Source organism: Toxorhynchites rutilus, chromosome 3 (assembly GCF_029784135.1).
Source record: "Toxorhynchites rutilus septentrionalis strain SRP chromosome 3, ASM2978413v1, whole genome shotgun sequence".
NCBI lineage: Eukaryota > Metazoa > Arthropoda > Insecta > Diptera > Culicidae > Toxorhynchites > Toxorhynchites rutilus.
The window spans coordinates 229,327,036-229,351,649 of NC_073746.1; the positions used below are offsets into that span (position 1 = coordinate 229,327,036).

The 24,614-nt window shown below is 38.4% G+C and overlaps 2 protein-coding genes across 5 annotated transcripts; one reads left to right on the forward strand and one right to left on the reverse strand.

Annotated features, from left to right (window-relative positions):
* Window positions 1-3,112: 3,112 nt before the first annotated feature.
* On the reverse strand, window positions 3,113-5,056 carry LOC129777981 (uncharacterized). Of its 2 annotated transcripts, XM_055784596.1 has the most exons (4): window positions 3,887-5,056; window positions 3,681-3,759; window positions 3,439-3,542; window positions 3,113-3,208 (listed from the first exon to the last, which is right to left on the reverse strand). In XM_055784596.1, the coding sequence occupies exons 1-4, from the start codon at window positions 4,011-4,013 to the stop codon at window positions 3,171-3,173; spliced, it is 348 nt and encodes a 115-aa protein (XP_055640571.1). In that variant the 5' UTR covers window positions 4,014-5,056; the 3' UTR covers window positions 3,113-3,170. The 2 variants fall into 2 exon arrangements, 1 of the variants encoding a protein (XP_055640571.1); XR_008743341.1 differs by lacking the exons at window positions 3,113-3,208; window positions 3,887-5,056 and having other exon boundaries at window positions 3,305-3,622; window positions 3,681-3,885.
* LOC129777980 (ubiquitin domain-containing protein 1) lies at window positions 3,924-23,314 on the forward strand. Of its 3 annotated transcripts, none has more exons than XR_008743340.1 (5): window positions 3,924-4,944; window positions 22,097-22,492; window positions 22,556-22,659; window positions 22,730-22,951; window positions 23,011-23,314. XR_008743340.1 is itself a non-coding variant. In XM_055784594.1 (4 exons), exons 1-4 carry the CDS (start codon window positions 4,845-4,847, stop codon window positions 22,883-22,885), a joined length of 756 nt encoding a protein of 251 aa, XP_055640569.1. In that variant the 5' UTR covers window positions 3,924-4,844; the 3' UTR covers window positions 22,886-23,314. The 3 variants fall into 3 exon arrangements, 1 of the variants encoding a protein (XP_055640569.1); XR_008743339.1 differs by having other exon boundaries at window positions 3,925-4,944; window positions 22,730-22,954; XM_055784594.1 differs by having other exon boundaries at window positions 22,730-23,314.
* The last annotated feature ends 1,300 nt before the right edge of the window (window positions 23,315-24,614 follow it).

A 24,614-nucleotide genomic window follows, 5' to 3' on the forward strand; every position in this document is an offset into this window, starting at 1 on the left:
ATTGCTGATCCGTAAGCTACCTTTGCAGTATTTGGATCGTGGAATTGCTCAGGACTTCAAAACCGACTTGCGCTTCCAAAGTTCCGCAGTTATGACGCTGCAGGAGGCTTATTCGAAGATACCAATTTGTGTGTTATCCATGCAAAACGCGTCACATCATGCCCAAGGACATCCAGCTGGCCCATCGTATCCGAGGAGAGCGTGCTATATTAGCTTAGCATATAATCAACGGCCCTTTTCAGGGCTCCCAATTTGATGGATTAGAGCTCAGAAAAGTTTTTTACAGGACGAACTGAAAGGAGCATTTAGCGAAAATCGTGGTGTCGATGATAATTCGATACCGATAGGTGCCATGGATATGGATTTCATAATGAAGAATATGAAATATATGACATGATGTAGTGAATATATCCGAAGAAATTATTTTGATGAAACTGCATTATAAAATTATTTGTGTACGAATGCCGCAATCGATAGTCGACTCTAATTTGCGCTGGGTAATTTCCTCGGAGGACTCAATTCCTCCTTTGAGAATTAAAAAACTCTTTCTGGTAAAACGAAGTGGTACGAATCACATTATTTGAATGATAGAATGAAGAAGTTTTCTGCCAATTTCCTTCAACCTCCAAACATATCTTTCTCCCGTTTGTCGTTTTCGCGTTCGCTAATCTTTTCTCACAACACCCATTTCTCGTTTGAGAAATTGCCAGTGCGCGTAGAGCGGGAATTCCTAAAGATTCATTGCACCTCTAATAAATTGCCGAAAGACGTGGTCTTAGGTTGATCGCACTTGATTGAAAAAATCCAAAACGAAATGTATTTGGTCGCAGCATTATATGAGTAGAAAGCAAATAATCGCTCGAAAATGACTTGATTTTAGCGATGATGTTTCACGTTTTTCATGTTACGCATCCAATATTGGATACGAAAGTTATCCACTGATGGGAAAAAAAATATTCAGAAGCTTTCCTATTAATTGCGATTGATTGAAAAATCACAAAACCAAATGTATTTGGTTGCAGTGTTATATGGATAGAAAACATTAAAATAAACTCTTTCGCATGAATGTATTTTTCAATTCCCAGGGGAACTGGTAGATTATTTTTTAGCAACGAGAATTCCGCGCGTGTATATGTGTGTGTGGCGGCCGATGTTTCAAGCGGAACCGTGGCATCACTCTCCTCCTGATGGATTCCCTTCTGGCCTTAGGTGCACATACAGGCTCTTGGTGACACCGTTCATTAGCGCTTTCATGATAAACGAAAATAGCTTCACAACACAGCGACAACATGCTCCAATCGCTGTTCAATCATAACTGAGGGGGTTTACGAGCGGCGCTCGCTTATATACCGATTGGTGATTTCAATAGCCTGTGTTGATTTTTGGATGAAAAAGTAACAAGTATATGACGCGTAGACCTTTTATCTTTCGAATGAAGTGTTTATCATACCATTTCGTTCAGTTGTTTAAGAGCTATTAACGCTCAAAATTCGGTCTCCGGCGTAACGCTTTCATTTTCGAAACTTTGGTTTTACACCCTGGTATAGAAATGAAAGACGTAGTCCTACGTCAAAAAAAAATTAATATTCTTCAGTGACATTGAATAAACAAATGGTTAAATAAAAGTCAGAAATACGTGTTTCAAGTAATTAAGTAACATGATGTAAAAAATTTCATTCACATTTTAACATTCTAAAACTGGCTTCGTGTCCTCTAATCTGATAAAGATTACACTAATGAGTTTGGGACCCAAATTATGGCCTATAATTGAAAGTCGCCACCAGACGGCGACACTATTCCACTGTCATCGCGAATTTGTAGCAATGTTTATCTGTCAATCCATAGTATAAATCAAGACGGGTCTATGGTACTAGGTGAGGCCGTTTCGTCACTTAGTGTGGTAGGGGAGCGGTATATGGAAACAGTACGGAAGAAAGCAGAAGGGGAATTATTTCATTGAAGCGTGAAAGAGACATACCGATCAGGAGCGAGCTTCGGCACTAGCGTATTGTATTTTGTTTACAAACAAAACACAGTAGACTTCCAAGATGGCTGAAGAATGGTTTTAGCAAGTTGGCCCACCTTAGGATATACTTCTACGCGCCTTGGTATAAATAAATGCACGTACCGGATAACAAGGCGGTATAATAAGGTGGAACGTTATGTCAGAACTGCTGTTCAGCCATTACTTGAGTTCGAATTGACAGCGACCAAACGAACGGCTAGAGTTCGTTTGGTCGCTCTAAGTTCCATTCGCTTTGGTGGAATTAGTCGTTGGCGACCCATTAGGATTGAGTGATAGCGATACGCTGTGGATATCCATGCATATCATTTCTCGGCGACTGCTGCTTTAGCTGGAGACTCACCTGATCGTACGGGTTGTGAGACACAACAGCTAGTTCGATTGAAACTGGCCCAGCGTATGTATAAGTTGGTGTTGACCGCTATGTAGCATACAAATTAGATCTGCTTTGTTTATAAACAAAAATAGTCGCTGTCACTTTTTATCCCCTTTCGCATCTTCCATGCCTTATCATCATACTGTCGAAAACGAACCACCTGTCAATTCCAGCTCCTTGCCGGATAATGTGTAATACTTATGACAGACATACAACTGTACTAGCGTTGTACTTCGAAAATTGTATGTCTGTCACCATGTACAGCGCTAGAACCATGCAAGCAACTCAGTACAATCGCTGTACCTGTACCGACCTATTTTACCGCTGTACATGGTTACAGTTGTACTGTGCGCAGCGCCATAGACGGTTGGTGGTGGGTAGCATGAACAAACCGAATAAAGGAACTGGGTAAACGTTCTTTTCATTGATTTTCTCATAAGTTAATAACTCATATTGGAGGCTTTTTTGTAGTGTTTGATAGTTTAGACGTTAAATAGAAACCTTTTTCATTGAAATATGTGGTGAAAATTGGGAAAATTTCTTATTGTCAGTTTGACATACGGTACAATGTACAACCAAAGTATGTCTGTCATGGTACGATGGTACCTGTACTACGCTGTACACGTACAACGCAAGTACAGCTGTATGTCTGTCCCTGGTATAATCGGCCTTACGGGATACGTCCGAACGGCATATCTGAAATTATGTTTTACCTTCCACTTCACTTTCCTTGAGCGAGAACAGAATTTCACATCTGTCGTCTCTGACATATCAAACACCTCGGACAGAAAAACGATAGATTTCCATTGCTGCAAAGTACGTGAAATAAGAAGGTAGTCTACTCCCTGCTTTGTTCAAGTGTGGTAGGCAAAGGAAAAAAGCAAGAAATAGTAATAAACCATCGATCGAATCCAAATAAATTTTAACATTTTTTAATTTTCAAATTATAATACAAGAACTGTCTCCAAAAATGTTTCGAAATGATGAAATAGCAGTTTACTTAATTATTTTAAAATTTAAAACTGTAAAATTATCGCACCTGTACTATAAAAATAATGCAATCCGATAAACAAATGTGTTGAGAGGTTATATCGAAGCAGTGTCGTTCCCGTTCCCGATCCATGGAGCGAATGCATGGGATAGCTGAAAATATCTCCGATTAGTTTATCTCATTCGAAATTATTCTGTTCCGGCATCGCGGGACGTGGTACTTCAACATTTCGCTGAAGTAAACAAAACCTGTTCAGTATGAAATCGATAAAAAACCACATGAAAACTTACTTGCACTGAAAAAGCGGTATATTATCGTGTTTACCGTCGGCACGACTTGCGATTTTGTCTCTTTCCAGGATTTTTGGAACTTTTAAAATCGAGAAATATTGAAAAAACTTCAGTACTTCGAACTAATTGAGGATTTGTTATTACTAACTTCGTTGTGTGTGTAACACATGCGCTCTCCGTGTGTATACACAGGAGATATCCCTTACCTTCTATTCTACGTACTTTGCCATTGCTGTTCCTTTCCTTCGCACACATTTGGCCGTCTTTCGGCAGCGTGTGCCGATAGAGTGCTGTCAATGGGCAAACGACAATGCGAGGAAAGGCCAAAGTCATAATTACTCAAACTGCAAGAAGAATCAGAAGAGTGTGTGTTGTGCGGGATTGAATGAAAAATTTGCTCAGTGACTGTGTCGGTGCGTCTTTAGTAGTCCCAAATTGGTCACGCGAAAGTCGCTTCTCCTACAACAGCAGTAATTCTCACCTATTGTAAATCGAAGGAGTTTTTATTCCTTTTCTGGAATGATTAAGGATCTGATTTCCCACGGTAGAGGCATTGTAATAGGGATCTCGTCATCAACATTACCACAGCAGCCTTCAAGGATTCAAGGAATCAATCAGCGATTGATACATAAGTAGTAGCAACAACAACGTAAATTTTAATTCAAGCGATTTACTATGGAGAAAAAGAAGGTCATTGCACAAAGTTTTGACAGCGGTAATTGCCGAATCCTTGAAAAACAGTTTGCTATGATCTCGTCTGAATGAGATCACGTTTGACGTTTCGCGGAGGAGCTTCGTAATGAGATTCGGCTGCGCTTGTTTACGAAACGCAGCATCCGAAAACTGCGACTGAATATGATATAAATTACTCGGGAAGAATACTCGTAGCTTTTGAATAGATTTCGGTTGTTTCGGCACGGCTTTGCAAAATTGTGAGTGCAAGTAAGATAATTGTGTAAATAGTGCCTCGCAGAAGATAATATATTTTTACTACTTCTTGAGCTGTGTGCATATGTGCGAATGTTTGTATGTATGTGAAAAAAACGAAACACAATCCTATTTGCAAGATTTCAGCAACAACCATTGTGAAGTGAAGTGAATCAAAAATCTCGTCAATCAACACTGCAAGCAAAACAAATCGCTTTCTGGTTCAATCATTGCCGGATGATATTTGTAGCAACGATGGGCAACTGCATCGGCATCAATCGGAATGATTCGGAAACACTCGACACCGGATCCGCCAATGTAACCCGGCCTGTGACGGGTAAGTTTTGAAAATGCAACGCGGAACTAAGATTTGGGCTCGATCTCTGTTTGTATTACGTTCTAATCTTCGGCGCTACTGCTGCTGTTGCCGTCGTTGTCTTTCTGTGTGGATGACCTTCAGACACTTGTTCTACCTCCTCGTGTCGTGCTCGCCGATCGTGACTGTTCGGGGAAAATGTTTTATGAATGCGTTTTGAAAATAATAATAATCCCAGGCGCGCAAATGGCTGGAGTACGATGATGTTGAGTGATTTTGGCGATCATGTCGCAATTCAAACCCACCGAGGTGGTAAATTGACAAACGCAAACAGTTTCACATCCGTGAGAATTGAATCTTCTCGCTATTTGAAGGTCGCTTTTTGAAAGAACTAGATGACGTTTCCTTGGGCGTTATTCTTCCACATCTAACAGTTACTTCAATGACAATCCTGGTCAAGGCCGGAAATTCTCGCGGTAAGCATTCGACGACGAATACACTGTTATTTACATAAGAAATGATCAGTATAACATGTTGTATTAAGGAGTGCCAACCAGATTTTATGCATGAACTAATTTAATAGATTTCGTGCTGTTCCCACCGTGTCTTGAAAGTAGAGGTTTAGCCATTTTCTTGGTTTACTCAAATGTAGGTGACGAACTCTCTGTTATATTACACAACTGAGCCTAGGGAGCTCGTAAGTTTGGAACACGAGGAATCTTATTGGGGTCATAGATGCGAAAACCGCTTTTGGCGCCGGATGGCACCACTTGCTCATTCGTTGCCGTACGTTAAGACGTGACACATAAATTACGTAACGCTAAAAATGCGGTTTTGAACACCTCCCACCCTCCCTATGTCACAATAAATAACGGAAGACAAATCCCCCTCCCCCTTAAGTTACGTAACGCTAACATAATCCGTACACAAAGTCAAAGTCATTTGAAAAATTTTCATGCTACTTTGGCTTTTTTTTCTTCTTCTTTCTTTGTTTTTAAGAGGCTTTAAACTTTGCAGTTCATTCGCCTCTAGGCTTTTTTTAAGCATTGAAAATATCAAACATAAAAATCAAGTCGGAATCAAATGTTCGTACGGAAGTTCCTTATATGCAAGTAGTGACTTCGGAAGAACTTTCGACAATTTCATAGAATTAATACTCACAACTGTTGGGATTGATACTTTCAAACCATCTGGGGTTTAGCTAAGAGGAACAAGGGCTGGTATAAATTGATGTTGATTTACACAAAAGTAACTACTCCTTGGTTCAACGCAGCAGTTCCTGTAGGAACATCTCACTACTTGCACAAGGTACTGGGATGTTCTTTCTTGACGAGAAAACCACTCGGCATAATATCATACTAATTCCGCTTCATCGATTTGAGAGTTTGCGGATTCAATATATGCTGCTTTGATGGCATATCCATCGATCGCTAGGATAATCCAAACATCAGCTAACGATTCCCCTGAATACTCAAAATGTTTCCTTTCCAGTTCCGAATTCTTTGTTTTGAGTTTTATCCAACCCTCATGATCATGAGGAAATATTGAACCTGCTAACATCCGGGAAAAATGAGCCATCCGACGTTCAACTCGGTTGAAGCACTGGAGTCTTGGAGCATTTGTAGCACCGAATATTGCATCAAGATTGTATTGATTGAAATGATAAATAGAAACTATCTTTTCGTCTACATTAATTATGATAACTGGCTTGATTACACCTTGATACTGAATAATCTTGAATTCAGGCATCAGTGTTCTTCTAGCAATATATCTGCATTGTGTTTCCTTCGATTCATCAGTATCCTAGATTGGATACGATACAGTGGCGTCGACTGGGGGGTGCGGGGGCTGCGAATCGCACCCGGTACACGATTTTGGTGGTGTAGAATGAAGAAACTGCTTCTAACGAGAGACATCTTGAGCGACCATAAGATTTTGAATTATTTTTAAGATCTAGCGTCTGAACAATTGATCAGCCAAGAAGATCCTTGTTACTTCACCTCCACGATGAAGGGGAAAAGGGAAATCTTCATCTTCAACATCTTTGGCATCTTCAACAACACGGATTCCTCTCCACTGGCCTGGAGCCATGGTCCGAGGACATCCTTGCACTCTGGTCCATCAAACAAACAGGAAGCTTTTGACGTAGTACTACGTCTTTCAGGAAGGGAATCAGAAAACTGGTCACGATTTTATGAAATAAAGTTATTGTTAATGGCTATTTTCACTAAGAATGATTCCTGATGATATACATACCAATCGGTTCGGAAATTTCCCAAAATTTGTTTGATATGTCATACATTACAATTCCCTATTACCTAAACGGTTAAACTTAATTAAAACAGGAAGCACTCCTATTTTCAAAAATTCAAATTCAAAAATTATCACGACTTTCGAATTTACGCGGGTTACGTATTGGGTTGGGGAAAAAGGAATGTCGTATATTGTCAATATATGGCAACACTTAAACATATCTTGTGTTGTACTTATCGCATCGGGTCATAATATATGGCTATTTAAAGACGACAATCTGTGCTACAAGTGTCGTTTTGACAGTGTTGTGATATTCCTTTTCAGTTTCAAGTTATAGCGCGTCAAAGATGGAGTCCACCAAGAAAGAAATTTGCCATATTTTACGTTTTTACTACCTGCGAGGTAAAACTGCAACGGAGGCGGCCGAAAAAAATCGTGTAGTTTATGGACCCGATACTGTTACGATTCGCACAGCACAACGTTGGTTTGATCAATTTCGTTCGGGTGTAGTGGCTTTCGTAGATACACCCCGTACTGGTAGGTCAATCGTCGTGGAAACCGATAAAATCGTTGAAATCGCCAAGTAGACCGGCATGTGAGCACTCGCTCAATTGGCCAGGAACAGGATATAGACCATAAAACCGTTTGAAACCATTTTCAGAAGATTAAATTCCAAAAAAAAAAAACTGAATGTGTGGGTGCCACACGAGTTGACGCAAAAAAATCTTTTAGACCGAATCAACGCCTGCGATGCACTGCTGAAACGGAACGAACTCGACCCATTTTTGAAGAAGATGGTGACAGGTGATGAAAAGTGGATCACGTACGACAACCTAAAGCAAAAAAAGTAGTGGTCGAAGCGCGGTGAGCCGACCCAAACCATCGCCAAGCCCGGATTGACGACCAGGAAGGTTTTGCTGTGTATTTGGTGGGATTGGAAGGGAATCATACACTATGAGCTGCTCAACTATGACCAGACCCTCAACTCGGTTCTCTACTGTGAGCAGCTTGACCGTTTGAAGTTGACCAGAAGCGGCCAGAAAAGATCAATAGGAATGGTGTTGTTTTCCACCAGGACAACGCACGGTTTCACACATCTTTGATAACCCGCCAGAAGCTACGGGAGCTCGGATGGGATGTCCTATTGCACCCACCGTACAGTCTCAGGTTACGTCTTCCTTCGGGAGGGAAATAAAATACTGTTGCCTCGGTTCATGAGTTGTTGAGTCTGATAGGTAGGAACAGGTGGAGTCGCCTCCCTGATGTCGGTGATTGGCACTGAAGTGGCGGAAATAGGTCGACAAAAAATTTGCGAAAGAAGAAAAAAAATGTGTCCATTCCACCTAAAAACCCATCAATGTCTTTGTTGCTTCTCAAACTCGTAAAACGAAGCTCAATGTCATCAACGCAGATGGTGGTGATGGAACAGACATACAAACGACTGTTGGCGTGTATACGTGAATTGCAAAAAGACTACCATGATAACTGTTAAAGTTATAATACCAATAATAAAAACTACGCTTATGATGCTTGCTTGATATTCTCGTGCTCGTTGTATTGTTCTCGCAAGGGAGAGAATCAATGACGTCTCAACCATCTTCAGCTGATTCTACAAAACTACGTCTTTTTCCACTCCACTTCAACATTCTTCTGGAAAGCTATTTAAAATATGTCGATGCACTCTAAAACAATATCCGAAGTGATAAAGATTTAAATTCCATAATATAATTCCGTAGTTCAACGTCGAAAAAGCGGTCGTGTCCTAGGCATAACCCCTTACAATTTTTTGTTAAGTTATGTTTTGTAAATAGATTTATATGTATTTAATTTTTGTGTCATTTATGGTCCATTTTTTATGTATTAATTTTGACGTAGGACTAAAATCGTTTCAGTAGCTTAAAAATTGCTTTAAAACAGGATTGATGATTGATGACGGACGCAAGATCAAGGCAAGAAACCGTCATCGCGAATCTGCATGTATTGCTGTGATTTCTTTTATTCGCTTGCAAATGCACTCGAGCAAAGGAAGATTTGCGCATTCGGTTCCCGTATTGCAATCATATCCAAGAGTTCTTATCCTGCTTCCGCGTGGAGTGGTCATGAAAATTTTCGTGTATTATTCCCACGAGAACAACATATAATTATGTATCAAACTTTATCAGGTGCTTTTGCAAAACCACACAAACCCAACGGTTTTTTCTGGACCATCAACAAGTTCGAAATAGTTGAATTTTATGTTAATAACAATTTCATACTCATACTCATCCAATTACACACTAATAAGGAAAACTTTCAGCAATCTTTAAAAATATGAATTCATTCATTCATTGAGAATTGATTCAGATGCAATTTGTAACAAATGATTACAGAGCAAGTGACAGTCCTACGTCTACCTTGCGGTTATATTACAGATAACACCTACTTCTAATTTTATGTTTCATGTTTTATGCCTCTCCGATGACATAACAATACGAAGCAGAGTTGCCAACCTTCCAGCTTTTCCTGGCCAGCAAAAGACTTTTTTGAATTTTTACACTTTTATTCAGTTTTTTTGACATTTTTAATGTTTTACTCCCCAAATTAAACCCTGTTCTACCAGGAATCTATTCCGCTCCATTCACATTGGAAAACTTATATTATAACAAAATATATATTAGATTGGGGAAAAAGTTATCCATTATTTTCTCATTGGCTGGCTTTAGTGATCAATATCTCGCGTAATATTGATCATAACATTTCCAGTTTAGGCTCGTTACAAAGGTGGCTTTTCACATTAAAAAATATATTTTGTTGTTTTTTTGTTTGTTCCATTCAGTTGTGAGTTACAGAGTGTTAACAATGGAGGTCAACAAATAAAAATTCGGTACATTTTACACTTTTTATTTTATAAATGCGAAAAAGCACGTCAGGCCGCTGAAATTGTGATTGGTGTTTATGTTGCCGATTAGAGTGCCAATGTTTATGGTGCCGATTAGAGTGCCAATGAAACTTCATTAAAAATGTTGATTCCCGCGAAAACTACCCTATGCAAAATATCAGCTCAATCGGACTTCGTTTACTAGTGTCGCACAGCGGTCAAAGTTTGAGTTTTTTGAAAACCGAAAAATCACCCAAGGAGAGTAAAGGAAATCGGGGTTTTCTAAATTTTTTTTTGATGCTAAATGTCTTCAAATTGTATGAAACGTCGAGATCCACTGTCATCTCGAAAAAAATTTCTTGTCAAAAATCGACGCTCTGGGACGTTTTTTTGGAATACGAGGCAAAACATATGATTTAGGGTGCCAATGACTCCCTGCGAAATGTTGATTTGCACGATAAAATACGCTCTGCAATGTATTAGCTTATACGGACTAGAAGGATTTTTCGATATTTGATTTCCTTGAAAAGTTACAGCCACAAGTATGAGGTTATCTCAATGGATAATGTATTGCTGTACGAATTTTTAAACGCATTTTTCTTGAAACCATTTTTTTTCAGCTGGTGGTATCGATATCTCAGGAACTACTCGACCGATTTGACTGAAATTTGAAAAAAATCATTTTAGGGTGGTCCAAAAAATCAACCTTTTCCCCCTTTTTTCATAAATTATTTTTTTCAAAGTAATCTGAATCGGTCTAGTATTCCGAAAGTTAGGATTTTTCATTTTTGGGAAAAGGAAAAAAAAAGATTTTTGTACCATCGGTTGATTTCAAAAAACCATAACATAAAGAAACACTTTTCTGATTTGTGGATATGTTATGTAAAAACTCAGCTTTCAAGAAATATTAAAAAATATAGTCCCCTTGGTCCCGGAACCATGAAAACCATAAAAAAACAAATACAATCAATAATAATGGAAACAAAACCCAATTTGTTTGCAAGTGTAATAGTTTTGTAAAGTGTAATATTTCATTTCGTTTAATTTTATATGTCGATCATCGAAATCGGTGTAGTAGTTCAAACGTAATGAATTTTTGAAAAAAGTTATTTTTGGAAATAACAGAAAGTGGGTTATATCTATGGTATAACCGCAATGGTGACGTAGGACTATCGTTGATTCAGTGATCCTTTGTTTGAAGTTGAATCTGAATCCATTCTGAATGAATGAATAAATGAATATTTGGGGGACTTCGAAAATGAGAGCGTTACGTTGGAGGTACAAGGTTTTATGCATCCAATATTGGATACGAAAATATCCTACTGATGGGGAAGAATAATCTTCAGAAGCTATTGCGATTGATTAAAAAATCACAAAACCAAATGTATTTGGTCACAGTGTTACATGGATAGAAAACATTCAAATAAACTCTTTCACATGAATGTAATTTTAAATTCCCAGAGGAACTGGCAGATTATTTTCAGTAACGATTAGATATTTCCACATTTTCCTCGATACTGGAAGCCCACCAGTGGTTAATGCTAATTCGATAACCACCTGTTAATAGCACTTGATTGAAAAATATTTGATCACAGTGTTACATGGATAGAAAACATCAAAATAAACTCTTTCACATGAATGTAATTTTAAATTCCCAGAGGAACTGGCATATTATTTTCCGGATCTTTCTCGATGTTGAATGGCATCCAAACGGATAGAATTCCGTGCGTGTATGTGTGTGTGTAGCGGCTGCTTCGATGGTCACCTTCTCTTCTCCTGAAGGATCGGCTTCTCTGTGCTCCCTCACAGTTTCAAACAAACTGCTCGCGTTTCAGGGCAGATCTCGATCCTTCGCCGTTCAGCATCCTCAGCAACGATGTTGTCTTGTCGATGTCCTCACGAAAAATGAATGCGTCTCACCACCAGAATATCGCTTAAGTATGCTTTTTGTGCGTGATTGAATCGAGAGAAGGCGTGGTTTACGATGGCAATTTGGAAGGCAAACTAGAGGGGAATGAACTCTCTGAGCTCGGAACTTTCGGCGACTGAGCAATAATCGATTGCGGGCGCATACAATATTGGATACGGAAATATCCTACTGATGGGGAAGAATAATCTTCAGAAGCTATCCTGTTAATTGTGATTGATTGAAAAATCACAAAACCAAATGTATTTGGTCACAGTGTTACATGGATAGAAAACATTAAAATAAACTCTTTCACATGAATGTATTTTTAAATTCCCAGAGGAACTGGCAGATTATTTTCAGTAACGATTAGATATTTCCACATTTTCCTCGATACTGGAAGCCCACCAGTGGTTTATGCTAACTCGATAACCATCTGTTAATAGTACTTGATTGAAACATATTTGATCACAGTGTTACATGGATAAAAAACATTCAAATAAACTCTTTCACATGAATGTATTTTTAAATTCCCAGAGGAACTGGCAGATTATTTTCCGGATCTTTCTCGATGCTGAATGGCATCCAAACGGAAAGAATTCCGCGCGTGTATGTGTGTGTAGCGGCTGCTTCGAGATCTTCCCGGGGAACCGTTTGTGGAATCACTCTTCTCCTGATGGATTCATGTCTGGCCTAAGGTGCACAAACAGGCTCTTGGTGACACCGTTCATCAGCGCTTTCATGATAAACGAAGAGCTTCACCATAACAGCGACAACATGCTCCAATCGCTATTCAATTAGAACTGAGTGGATTTCCGAGCGGCGCTCGCTTATATACCGATTGGTGATTTCAATAGACTGTTTTGAAAGCAATTTTAAGACTATTGAAACAAGTTTTTGGATCAAAAAGTAACAAGTATAGAATGCGTAGATATTTTATCTTTCGAATGAAGTGTTTATCATACCATTTCGTTCAGTTGTTTAGGAGCTATTAACGCTCAAAATCTCGGTCTCCGGCGTAACGCTTTCGTTTTCGAAACTTTGATTTTACACCCCGGTATAGAAATGAAAGCCGTAGTCCTACGTCAAAAAGGGGAATTTTTTTTCATTATTTCCCGACCATTCGGACAGATGTTCCCTCTTAATGATAATTAAATCACGATAACAGACTAGCCGTCTCAATAGTCGGGATTCAATCCGTTCGAGAGTTTGGAAAATTGATAACTCTTTAGTAGAAAGTTCCGGGGACCCTGAAAAGGTTTAATGGCTTGCGTGGTTTTGAAGAACCATTTCGAGAAGCAACGATTCTTTCTTGCCTTTGCGAGAACAATACACTAATTGATCATATGTCGCAATTTGTTTCTTTATATCAGTGCACGCAATGTACTGAGAATTTAACGAGAGACATCTTCCGTGCATCGCCATTTAACAACCGTCAAACATCGCAAAAATGACCGTTTATGAAAAATCGTTTCCCGTCTCTTTCCCGTTAACAAAGCAGGGAGCTTGTTGCATCAAAACAGAGCCGATGCGCATGACAGCAAATACGAATGGCAACTAAAAGTATCAAAGGTATGCTATTCACATCTACAGGAAATGATAAAGTTCTATGTTTCGCGTAACGAAAACAAGCAAAACACACAAAGCCAAACACTGATGGCTTGAAGCGACCTATAATCATTTGCACTCTTCTCTTTTTTCACCTGCTCCACCATGGCTCGGATGATTGTGTTAATTGCAATGCCAGATGCACTTCAAGTGAAATATTCGCTAGCGTTCATAGCTCGAGAGGAAACATAAAACACAAAACGAGCAGAATAAACGACCTTTGTTGTTTGGGGCACAGAAAGATTTTGAGAATTTCCCTTAGAGGAGATGCAATATTTATACGCTAGCGACAGCTTACTTACTATGCAAGGGTGGAATTAACTTCGCAAATATTCTCTTTTCGCTATCCCCCTTCGTTGTTTATATTCTAGCTGCTGCATAAGTTGCCCGTTATAGACAGCTCTGTTGGGACAGAACAAATGTATGGGGAAATGGGAATGCTTCCGATTTTCACCAATATAAACGGTATAGAGACTATGGGATTGTAATGTATAGCATATCAAACAAATCTTAGAAATTTGATTTCTATTCGATTGGTATGCAAATCGTTAAAATCCGATCACAGAAAAATTAGTTATTAACGTTAACTTTATTTCATAAAAACGTGACCTGTTTTCTGATTTGACACCCTCAATGTAAGATGTAGTCCTACGTCAAAAAATAGTGATCCTTTACGATCCTCTATTGTAAGCCAGATATAATTTGGTGCACAATATGCGTAGTTTAATTAGTTTTGTCTACGACGAAAATGAGTTTCTGTTTTATTCTTAAGAATTACATCAATTGATAAATACGAATACTAAATTTTATATTCAAATGAACCTGATTGATACTATTTCTCAATATTTGTCTTTATTGTTCCTTCAATTGACTTATCAATATCAACTAATACTTCTTCTTAACTGGCACTAACGTTCCTAAATGAACTTCGCCGTCTCAACGTAGTATTACTTGCGTCACAGTGACCACAGTGCAAGTCAGAGGAAATTTCTTTGACGAAAAATCCCTCCGACCAGAACGGGAATCGAACTCGAACCCCCGGCATGTTAGGTGTGACGCTAATCACTTGACTACGGGAACAACAAATACACATAGTTTATTTTGCAAATGTTTTGCCCAATACTGTGTGCCACAGGGTTTGCAATTATGTCATTTTTTCTTTTACCCTATTATAATCAATACTTTCATACAATACAAGAATTGTCTTTTCTTTTTAAAAGCCCTCTTGAAAAGGGTTTAGCCGTTTGCCTTATTCTATCGAGCATTGAGTTTTTTAGCCGATTGTCTTTTGATATAATTTAATCAGTAAAACCCACCTATCCGTTAATAAACATATCAATATTTACTTCCATCACACATACATAGCTATTGATGCGGTAGAGGGAATTCGAATCCAAAACTTGCAACACGAACGTGAACGATTAGCTTAACGTTGGACGAACGGTGGATGATAATCGAATGTAAGAAAAAGCTGCTTTTAAGCCGAGATTCAACTGAGGCAACTTTGCATAATGCCGCAGGCTGCATTTACGAACAGTCCTTCGACATAGGTGACGTGAAAAGTGTCGTCTCTTCTCCGACAGCCATTGGATCGGTGCGGCTTGCCGTTCAGTGTTGCCACAGTGGAACACCATCTTCAAAAGCATCAATGAGATCCGCACATTGTAGCCACGATTCTCGTCGCCATCCGAATCAGTCAACTGCATCATTGTTTTGGAATAGAACGTGAAGGTGGAAAATATTCAATTTATTATTATTTATGGATGTTGTTTTGCAACCTCTGCACTTCAAAGGATTTGCGGCATGGGATCCAAAAAGTGTTACTACGTAAAAATCTACATCTATGAAATTGAGTCAGCAAAGATTTCAACTAATTGATTTGAACATTATTTAATTTATGTTAGATTTTACATTCTAATCGAATATTGTGAAGCCAACGCTTTCGACTTATTTTAATAATAATTGCCTCTGTTGGATAAATCGCCAAAAAGATCGTATGTATGAAATCAATAGTTTCGTACCGAATTCTTCTCCCACTTGCCCCGAAATGCATCCAAACCGTGGCGGCTTTGGATTATCCAAATCAGTCGAAACCTAACCATTCATCATCATCATGGTCAGCCAGAATGGAAATACGTTCTGTTTTGTTCCGAGCACATCGGCGAAATACCAACGTAAAAGCGCGCTTCCGCTTGAATCGAGGTGGTAATTATGGAAGGCTAACTGTGCTTTTCTGTGTTTCAACAAACCGAGCGGTGGGTAAATGAATGAAATATGCCGCGTTTGTGTACGGACTGGAAATTTCTGAATGATAGTCGAAAATCGATTGTGTAAAGCCCCAAATGTTGTAGTTTTTGAAATTCACATTGTGATAATGAGAAAATAATTTTAGTTTTGTGATAGTCAATTCGAATAAAATGTACTTCCCGACAACAATTATGGTGTAATTTTGGTTGATACTATTCTTGCTGTTCATTTCAAATGTTCCGATTTGTTCTCGAATTGATTGAAGTGAGCAAAGTCTATCTGCCGATGCCAAAGGAATAATATTTGATTCATGACCATTTTCATTCGTTCTATCGTGCATTCAATGACTCTGGGAACCAAATCACAGTTCGTTTTCATGATATTATGAATCCTTGTGTCCTAATCTTACCTGATTGTCTATTATTGGAAGAAGCTATTACTTAATGATCGTCTTTTTTATTAAAAACTAGCTGACCCGGCGAACTTTATTCCGCCCAAAATTAATTTTTGTATATGAATTCTTCCAAACATTCACGTTTTTTGACTAAGCGAACGTTCGTGGGTCCAATCGCAGAACTCTTCATTGATTACTTACCCTTTGACCCTTCACAATTTAATTTTACTATAAATTTCCTAGTACTTCTACTGAAATTCGTCACTATAATATAATATTATTTTCAGACACAATTCTCAAGATTCTCTAATCACTTGCAAATAACATGTTTCGTCGTTGCATGGAATACATGTCTGACACAGAGAATAATACAAAATAAGGACAGCTCAAATCGGACCATTCCTTCATCGGGCTTTGCGCTTAGCAACATATTTATTCTTACATTTTTATTTACATAGATAGATAGAAGATATAGGAGTGCGTTATTTTACCTGAAAATCCGTTTTCACCTCCGAATAAAGGTCAATTTCGTTAGTGAAAACATCGAATGGACCAACGCCGCATTTGAACATATGGGTATTAAATTTTCCGATCTTCCTTCAGAGTTTTCCGAAAATTTTCCGATTTTTCTCTCCATTATATTGATCTATGGGTCGAGACAAGTACAACAAAATAAAGACGGCTCAAATCAGACCATTCCTTCATCGGGTTCTGCGCCTAGCAACACATTTGGCCTTACATTTTTATTTATTTAGATTGTTGTTTTGTTTAGATAAATTATAGCAAATAACATGCCACTCAAAGTATTGTCCATCGCTTCCCACTACTTTTTCTTCCCGTGCCGTCTCTCGATTCTCGATTTCATTGCTTTGATTTCGCAACAAACCTATGTCAGTGAAGAATTTATGATCAAATTTAGAAGGATTGTTATCAAAGTTAGAAATTGATGCGGTGATGGTTGGTTCCTACAAACTTCGCAAACAAAGGCACGTTGCGTTGTCTGTCGTTTGTGTGATACTTCCATTCATACCTGCCGAACACAGTGTATTTTTAGTGATGAATATCGATGTGCACAATTGGATTATGACATTCTCCACTGTTGTTCATCATTTTGTTGTTTTTCGAGCCATAGTTTGACGTCTGTGGTGTAGGTGGGCATATACATATGAAAGAATATGAATTACGAAATATAAAGGGATAGTTTTTGCTTTTGCTTTTCTAATCCATCGAAAACTTCACAACACGGAAGTTATTCTGGTAATGTTTTCCGCGCAAACGTTCTTGTCTTATAATTTGTTTCGTGAGCTATACTTAGAATCTCAGTCTTTGCTGTTACGTGTATAATTTGTCCTTTTATGAGTCAATACATTTTATTTGGAATCTTTACTTTTGTAAATTATATCATGACACGCTATGGAAATGTCGGTAAATTTTCACAATTTATTATAATTGAATAATATCACGTCAAATAAGTGACGACTCAACTTAACCCTCTTCGATTGGGGTAAAATTTTCAACACATCGGTGGAGGTGGAGATGTTTTTCACAGTTCATGTTCTAAAAATTGTTCATGTAGCGGAATTATGTTAGAGAAAAAATTATAGAAAATTGATTGGATACTACCGGGCGGAACCGATTATATATAGTTTCCATTTTTTCACTGTGTATGAACTGATTTTTTTTATTGTTCCATATTTATAAATATACTAGCTAACCCGGCAAACTTCGTCCCGTCCATTTACTTGATTAATTCTCGAGTAATGCAGAAATTTGTGTTTTATTTGTATGGCAGCCACCCCTAAGAGAGGGGGGGAGAGGTATCTAACCACCATAGAAACATTTATGCACCCTAAAGTTTCCATATGCCTAATTTGGTTTAATTTGCTTGATTAATTCTCGGGTAATGCAAAAATTTGTGTTTCATTTGTACGGCAGCCCCCTCTAAGAGAGGGGGAAGGAGTATCTTAACACCATAGAAACATTTATTGCATCCTAAAACCTCCACATGCCAAATTTGGTTTCATTTGCTTGATTAATTCTCGAGTAATGCAGAAATTTGTGTTTCATTTGTATGGCAGCCCCCCCCTTTGAGTGGGGGAAGGACTGTCTAACCATCATAGAAACATTTATTGCACCCTAAAACTTTCACACGCAACTTTGGTTTCGTTTGATTGATTCATTTCCGAGTAATGCAAAAAATTGTGTTTCATTTGTATGGCAGCCCCCTCTAAGAGAGGGGGAAGGAGTATCTTATCACCATAGAAACATTTATTGCATCCTAAAACCTCCACATGCCAAATTTGGTTTCATTTGCTTGATTAATTCTCGAGTAATGCAGAAATTTGTGTTTCATTTGTATGGCAGCCCCCCCTTTGAGTGGGGGAAGGACTGTTTAACCATCATAGAAACATTTATTGCATCCTAAAACTTTCACATGCCAACTTTGGTTTCGTTTGCTTGGTTAATTTCCGAGTAATGCAGAAATTTCCCATGGAAGGTTATTATATTAGCTCACTTGCAAGAAAATTCTACGCCCTTGCGAGCGGCCTTCCGGCAGTTAACCGGAACATACGCCATGTCGGACTAAAACATGCGTGTAGGCATGTTTTTGAGTTCTTTATTCGTTTTATTTATCATTCTCAGTTATTTGTTCATTCATTCTCAGTACAATTGTTGGAGTAGATCTTACGTTTCATTCTTGATGGGATGCAGCTGGGGGACGTTGGGCGGGTTCACCGACTTGGGTACCACATCGATATTCAGTCGCTCCATCTCCTCTAACGATTGCTTCGGGTAGTGGACCGACGCCAGAATTGGCCAGAATACCGCGTCTTATGGTATTTCTTGATGAACGACGCAACTTCCGGCAGGAACTTCGTACTATAAATTTCCCCATTCACGGCCAGTCCGGAGCGGCCTTGACATCCCCTTCTCGCTGATTGTCAGCCACAGCAGCACCTTCTTGGGGAACTTGGTGTGTGAAATAAACTTCACTTCGGAGCTCACTTCCTTCGTGGGGGAAGGAAAATACGAAATGCCTCTCTAAGGAAATTTAGGCGGCCAAAACTCAGATTTTTGAGCTAAAAATTTGGTACACTGGGGTTTTCGGATACGCTGAGTTCTTTTTTCAACTATGTTTCACTTAAAAAGCAAAAGGAAGGGGTGGGAGGTTGGGGGTCGCAAGGGAACAAAGTTCAAAATTTTCCGTTTGTATCGTATTTGGTATCAAAGTGTATGTTTTTTTTCGGCATTTTCGTTTGGATAATGCTTGAGATTTTTCTATTGTTTGAAAGTTAGTTTTATAAAATATATTATTGACTACAATGTAATGATGCAAAATTGATGCAAAAATCTCGTAAATCCATCAACAAATCAATAAGTGTTAGAAATTGGATAATTTTTGCGATTCGACTGATTCTCGATTTTCAATTTGTACCCCCAATATTTTCCCGAAAGACATTATCTTATGTTAAAAATATATCTGGAGGCTCCTAGGAGATGATGAAGAATCAGGTTTGATAAAACAAATCCTACGCCTATGGTCTCATTTGAATCATAGTTATTTTACTTTTATTATTGTTTTGGGCTCTGTTTGCATCAAAAAATTTCTTATTCTGAAAGAATTACGTATGATGATTACATTGCTTCCTTTTCGAAGGTGAAAAACAAAATGATACATGATATATTTGTGAAACATATAATTTAGTGGATTTAATTAACATTTTAGAAGTAAAAAAAAACAAAATTGTTCCTACCAACTGAAGCTCTTTTACCACTCTTCAATTCATTCTTTGACACCAAACTCCTATCTTTTTTAATTCCTTTGCAGTATGATTTTAAACAATTCCTGATAAGCCTTCAATCAGAATCTACAAAAATCCGGATTTTTACTCCACTGTAAATAGTGAAAACGATATCACTATTTGATTCCTCTCCTCCAAACAAGCTTTCTTGTTCCATCCTGGTGCCGTGCAATCGTACTAATTTTAGTTTTATTTATTAGTTTGATAGAAAATAAATTTTATTTTGAGGAAACCATTGACTATCAACGACTAGGATGTTTATTAATATGATTTTTTTTTGTTTATTTGACAACGCCAAACGCTAATAAAATAGTTTTTCTGATATGTTTAATCAAGGGTAATTAGGTTTTATGGACCTACAACCTACAACCAATTCTCGCAAAACAAAAATCTTGAATGCAACATGCAAAGTGGTTCCTATGGTCGAGAGGTTAGTGTCACATCTATCTAAATGGAAGCTTTGGTTTTGATTCCCGTTCTGGTAGGGGTTTTTGTCAATGATCGTTTTTTCGACTTGCACTCGTACACGCATCTCGAGCTTGCCACTCTAAATATAATCAAGACGTGTTTTCTGGCATAGGAATCTCAATGATTATAAAAATGGCGCAAGTGATACCACACTGGCCCTCAAGAAATCTCGCGTAACTTTTGAAAAGGTCCAATGTAACATTTTCGCCAACTCGAGAAAAACGTAGTTGAAGACCCGTACATTATTTCGCGAATTGTCTTATAAGCTATCAATCTTTATCACTGTTTTCACTACTAGCTGTCAAGAATAACTTCGTAAAACCAATCGTAACTATTGTTCCGTGATTTGAGATTAAGGTTGAAGCCTCGGAGCGAAAAATGTTACATTGGACGTTTTGACTGCCCGCGTTTGCACATTGGACATATTACGTTGCACTATAAAAATTTGAAACTAACTAATAAACAACAATCCAAATATCAGCATTTAGTTCTAAAGACTGATTATTATTGTTATCACTCGTTGAATTGCACTGAAATCGATAACAACACCTGTAAGAAACAAATTCCAAAACGACCGAAGTACGACTGCGAGTTGTTTTGACTGCTTTGTTACTTCGGACGTTTCGGCCGTCGGAGGAAAGTGGCGTCCGAAGTAACAGCCGGGTGCTTAAAATTCGAATCTGTACATTGGATATTTTTTGTATCGACGACAAAAAGATGAAAAAGATAGATACGTGAACGATTGTTTTTGTAATACATTCAATGATTGAAAACTAATAGCGTGCATCCATTAACTCGATTTGTTTACATTTGTTACATAGGACCTTTTCATAAGTTACGCGAGAAATGTTCATTTCATGAGAATAAAATGTACAGAAAGTCGATAACAAGTCTAATTTGATTGAAATTAATATAATTATTAATCAGTTCTACCTGTTTTTTTTCTTTATAATCAGAATTATTCCCATGATTCAAACGTGACGTTGGTCGTTTGAAGGTTAATGTCGTATCATATCCTAATAACCAACACAAATAGTATCGGCACCCATCGCGTGAAGGCTTTCAATAGACATAATTAAACACCGCCTGCCAACTATTGTGTCCGAGCATTCCCGATGTTTGTCCCCGCTGTTTTTGTATAGCCGCTACTGTGGCAATCTGTTTGCTGCGTATTAATTTATGCATTTTGCTGTTGAATATTTGATGTCTCGCACGTTATTATTGATCACTCGATAAAGTGGATTGATAAAAATCGCGAACACACGGACATTTTCCAAGCTCGCGACAGGCAGCCATAGCGGACGCTATAGTTCATTGACAAGAATATCTCAAATGGCAAAACGGACAAAACGATAGTAATGCTACCGCTGGGAAGTCATTAGGCGGTGAGTTCCGACGAACGGTTTGCCATAATGGTATGCATGCATGCGAAACGGACTACGGTTATTGATTTGTTCTCAGATAAGATCGTCGTCAGTTTGTCATTCTTACGGTAGGTGTTATCAGCACCATTGGTTTTGTATGAATACTCACCTGTTGGTTAGGAGAATTTGTATTGCGGTGCTAACACGACTATATGAAGGCAAACATTATATTTGATTGCTTATATCCACTTTCCACTTTCTGTTTCCACGTAGGGAATACCTCCAGCTATGTCGGCACACAGCGGAAGAATCATCCACTGTGTCACGAGACGATACGCTGGAAATCGGAAGTGCCATTAACGGAGGGACAGTTGCGTAGCAAGCGGGATGAGTTCTGGGACACGGCACCAGCCTTCGAAGGGCGCAAAGAGATTTGGGACGCACTACGGGCGGCAACCAGCGCCGCTGAAGCTCTCGATTTTCAGCTGGCACAGGCCATCCTTGATGGAGCGAACATCTCCGTTCCAAACGGGTACCTCACCGAGTGCTATGACGAGCTCGGATCGCAGTACAAACTACCAATTTACTGCTTATCCTATCCGATTAATATAGTTAAGGAAGATTATGGACGCGATTCGCCTGCTGAATACTCGGAACCGGTAGATGGAGGTGAGTGTCATATAAGAGGAACAGTGGTTGAGAGTCGTGAGTATATGTTTCCATTTCTTTCAGGAACCGAAATCGTACTGAAGCTGCGACTATCGTCCACTTGTACAGATGTTAAATTACCAGTTTATTCTAAAGACACAGTCGGCCAGTGCAAAAAGAAGTTACAGGTTAGTGTTTGATATATATATTTTTTTGTTTTTGTGATATTCCTAACAAACCATCCATATGTTTACCCAGGCTCAGGAGGGAGTCGATGCATTTACGCAGAGGTGGTTTTACGGTGGCAAGCTGCTTGGCGATAAGATGCACATCGATGAGGCTCACATACAGCCCTCTTACATAGTGCAGGTCATTGTGAATACGGAGAAGCAATCCTCGCTTGCGGTTAGCTAGCTAAGGGCGGGCAATCGGAGACGACTAGGACGGCACGGAAACATTACAATCACCATTCGTCTGAAAGCAGTAGTCATAGCCGTTGCTAGTACCCAAGAAATTATAATACATTTTAAACCTTATAGGTCTTATGGGTCTTATGCAGTTTCCGATTCAGATTCAGAATGATAAACTTTGCAATCATGTTTGTACAATCCGGCAAGGAGTGGTGCGAATGCAAAGGGGTGATCGATTTTGTGGCGATCGTAGTCGAGCGCAGTATAAAGGAAGGGATGTTCAGATATATACAAAACATTAAAATACGCTGATGATGATAATAATAAAAGGAAAGAAACTAATTTAAGAAAGCGAATAGTTAATAGTATACTGATAAGAGGCAATTAATATATTATTGAATGATAATAACAAATCATATTTAAATTTTATCAATTGCGTGCATTGTTCCCTTTTATGGTGTCCGAAATATATATATGTTTAAACATATTCCCCTCGATATTACCCTTAATACCAGTGTGGCCATCGGTCGAAGATAACTGCACGCATCTGCTTCGTCATTATTTTTGCTCCCTGAACCCACGGGTGTCTGGATTTACTGGATTTATATTATCATTTTAAAGTCTAAAGACAACTAGCAGAATCGGTTACAATCACCAAATTACCTATATTCGGAGTTGACATAAAATGGACTTATGACGACATTAGCCGATTGCTGCAGTCTTAGGATACCTTATATTTGAAAAAAAAACTTAAGGGTGGACCTGAAAATCGAGAAGTTCTTTTTTTTAAAGTTTCCAACACCAAAAATGTTAACAACCCCCAAAAACATAAAGTAAATCCGCTATGCTGCTCGTTGGAGAATACTTTTTTACTTAATGAATTTAAATTCATTTATCTCGGTATACGATTTTTGAAGGGTACTTACGCGGAAAACTACCAGCAACTTAATAGATTCAAATAATTTTAGAATGCCCCAAAATTTCAAATACATCTTCAAACATACTCTAAACATGCCACAGAAGATTCGTACACTGGACAAAATCCCAAGTGACATAATAAGTCGTCAAAAACCCATGTTTTTTGGTCCTCCAGATCGGCTCTTCCCTTAACATTTTAAGCCCCGCGTCGGTCCCTAGGCGCCGACATTGAACTTTTTGGTAGGAAAGCGCTGACTGACTGGACTGGAACTTAAGATATCGTGTACGCCACTTTGGAAAAAGGAGTTTCGAGAAAAACGCGTTTGAAGTTTTAAGTCAATGAAGTACTAGATACTGCGTCACTAAAATGGCTATAACTTGGTAAATAATGAGACTCTCGAAAAATCTTTTAAGTACAAAACATTAAAAATCTGAAACAAACGATGTTTTCGAATTTCTATGCTAGAATAGAAATACACGATATCGTAGTGCTAGATCAGTTATGATGCATTTGCTATAACAAATTAAAACACATTTCATCTACGGAAAATTGGTGCATTATTGTGGAAATTTGATGATGTGAAGGATGGAAGTAAAATGCATTTCATTCAAATTCAGTTCGAATGCAATAAGCGATATGTCATGACACGATCAGAGCTCTTTCAAGGAAAATGACTGTAACTCGGTAATCGTTTTCCACTTGAATGATGCAAGGAAAAATTAAATTGAATATATAGGTTGGGATAAAGAAATTCATTCTTTTCGCGTGAACTAAATGATTTTGTTTAGCATCGTTAGAATTATCCGGTTTAGAT

Excerpts from the sequence above, each read along its gene's own strand:
- LOC129777981 (XM_055784596.1), bottom strand. The coding sequence starts at position 4,013 with ATGACTTTGGCCTTTCCTCGCATTGTCGTTTGCCCATTGACAGCACTC. Across the intron at positions 3,760-3,886 it reads CAAAGTACGTAGAATAGAAG|TTCCAAAAATCCTGGAAAGA; the intron begins GTAAGGGATATC and ends CGATTTTAAAAG. Across the intron at positions 3,543-3,680 it reads ATACCGCTTTTTCAGTGCAA|CTATCCCATGCATTCGCTCC; the intron begins GTAAGTTTTCAT and ends AGATATTTTCAG.
- LOC129777980 (XM_055784594.1), top strand. The coding sequence starts at position 4,845 with ATGATATTTGTAGCAACGATGGGCAACTGCATCGGCATCAATCGGAAT. Across the intron at positions 4,945-22,096 it reads TGTAACCCGGCCTGTGACGG|GGAATACCTCCAGCTATGTC; the intron begins GTAAGTTTTGAA and ends GTTTCCACGTAG. Across the intron at positions 22,493-22,555 it reads CTCGGAACCGGTAGATGGAG|GAACCGAAATCGTACTGAAG; the intron begins GTGAGTGTCATA and ends CATTTCTTTCAG.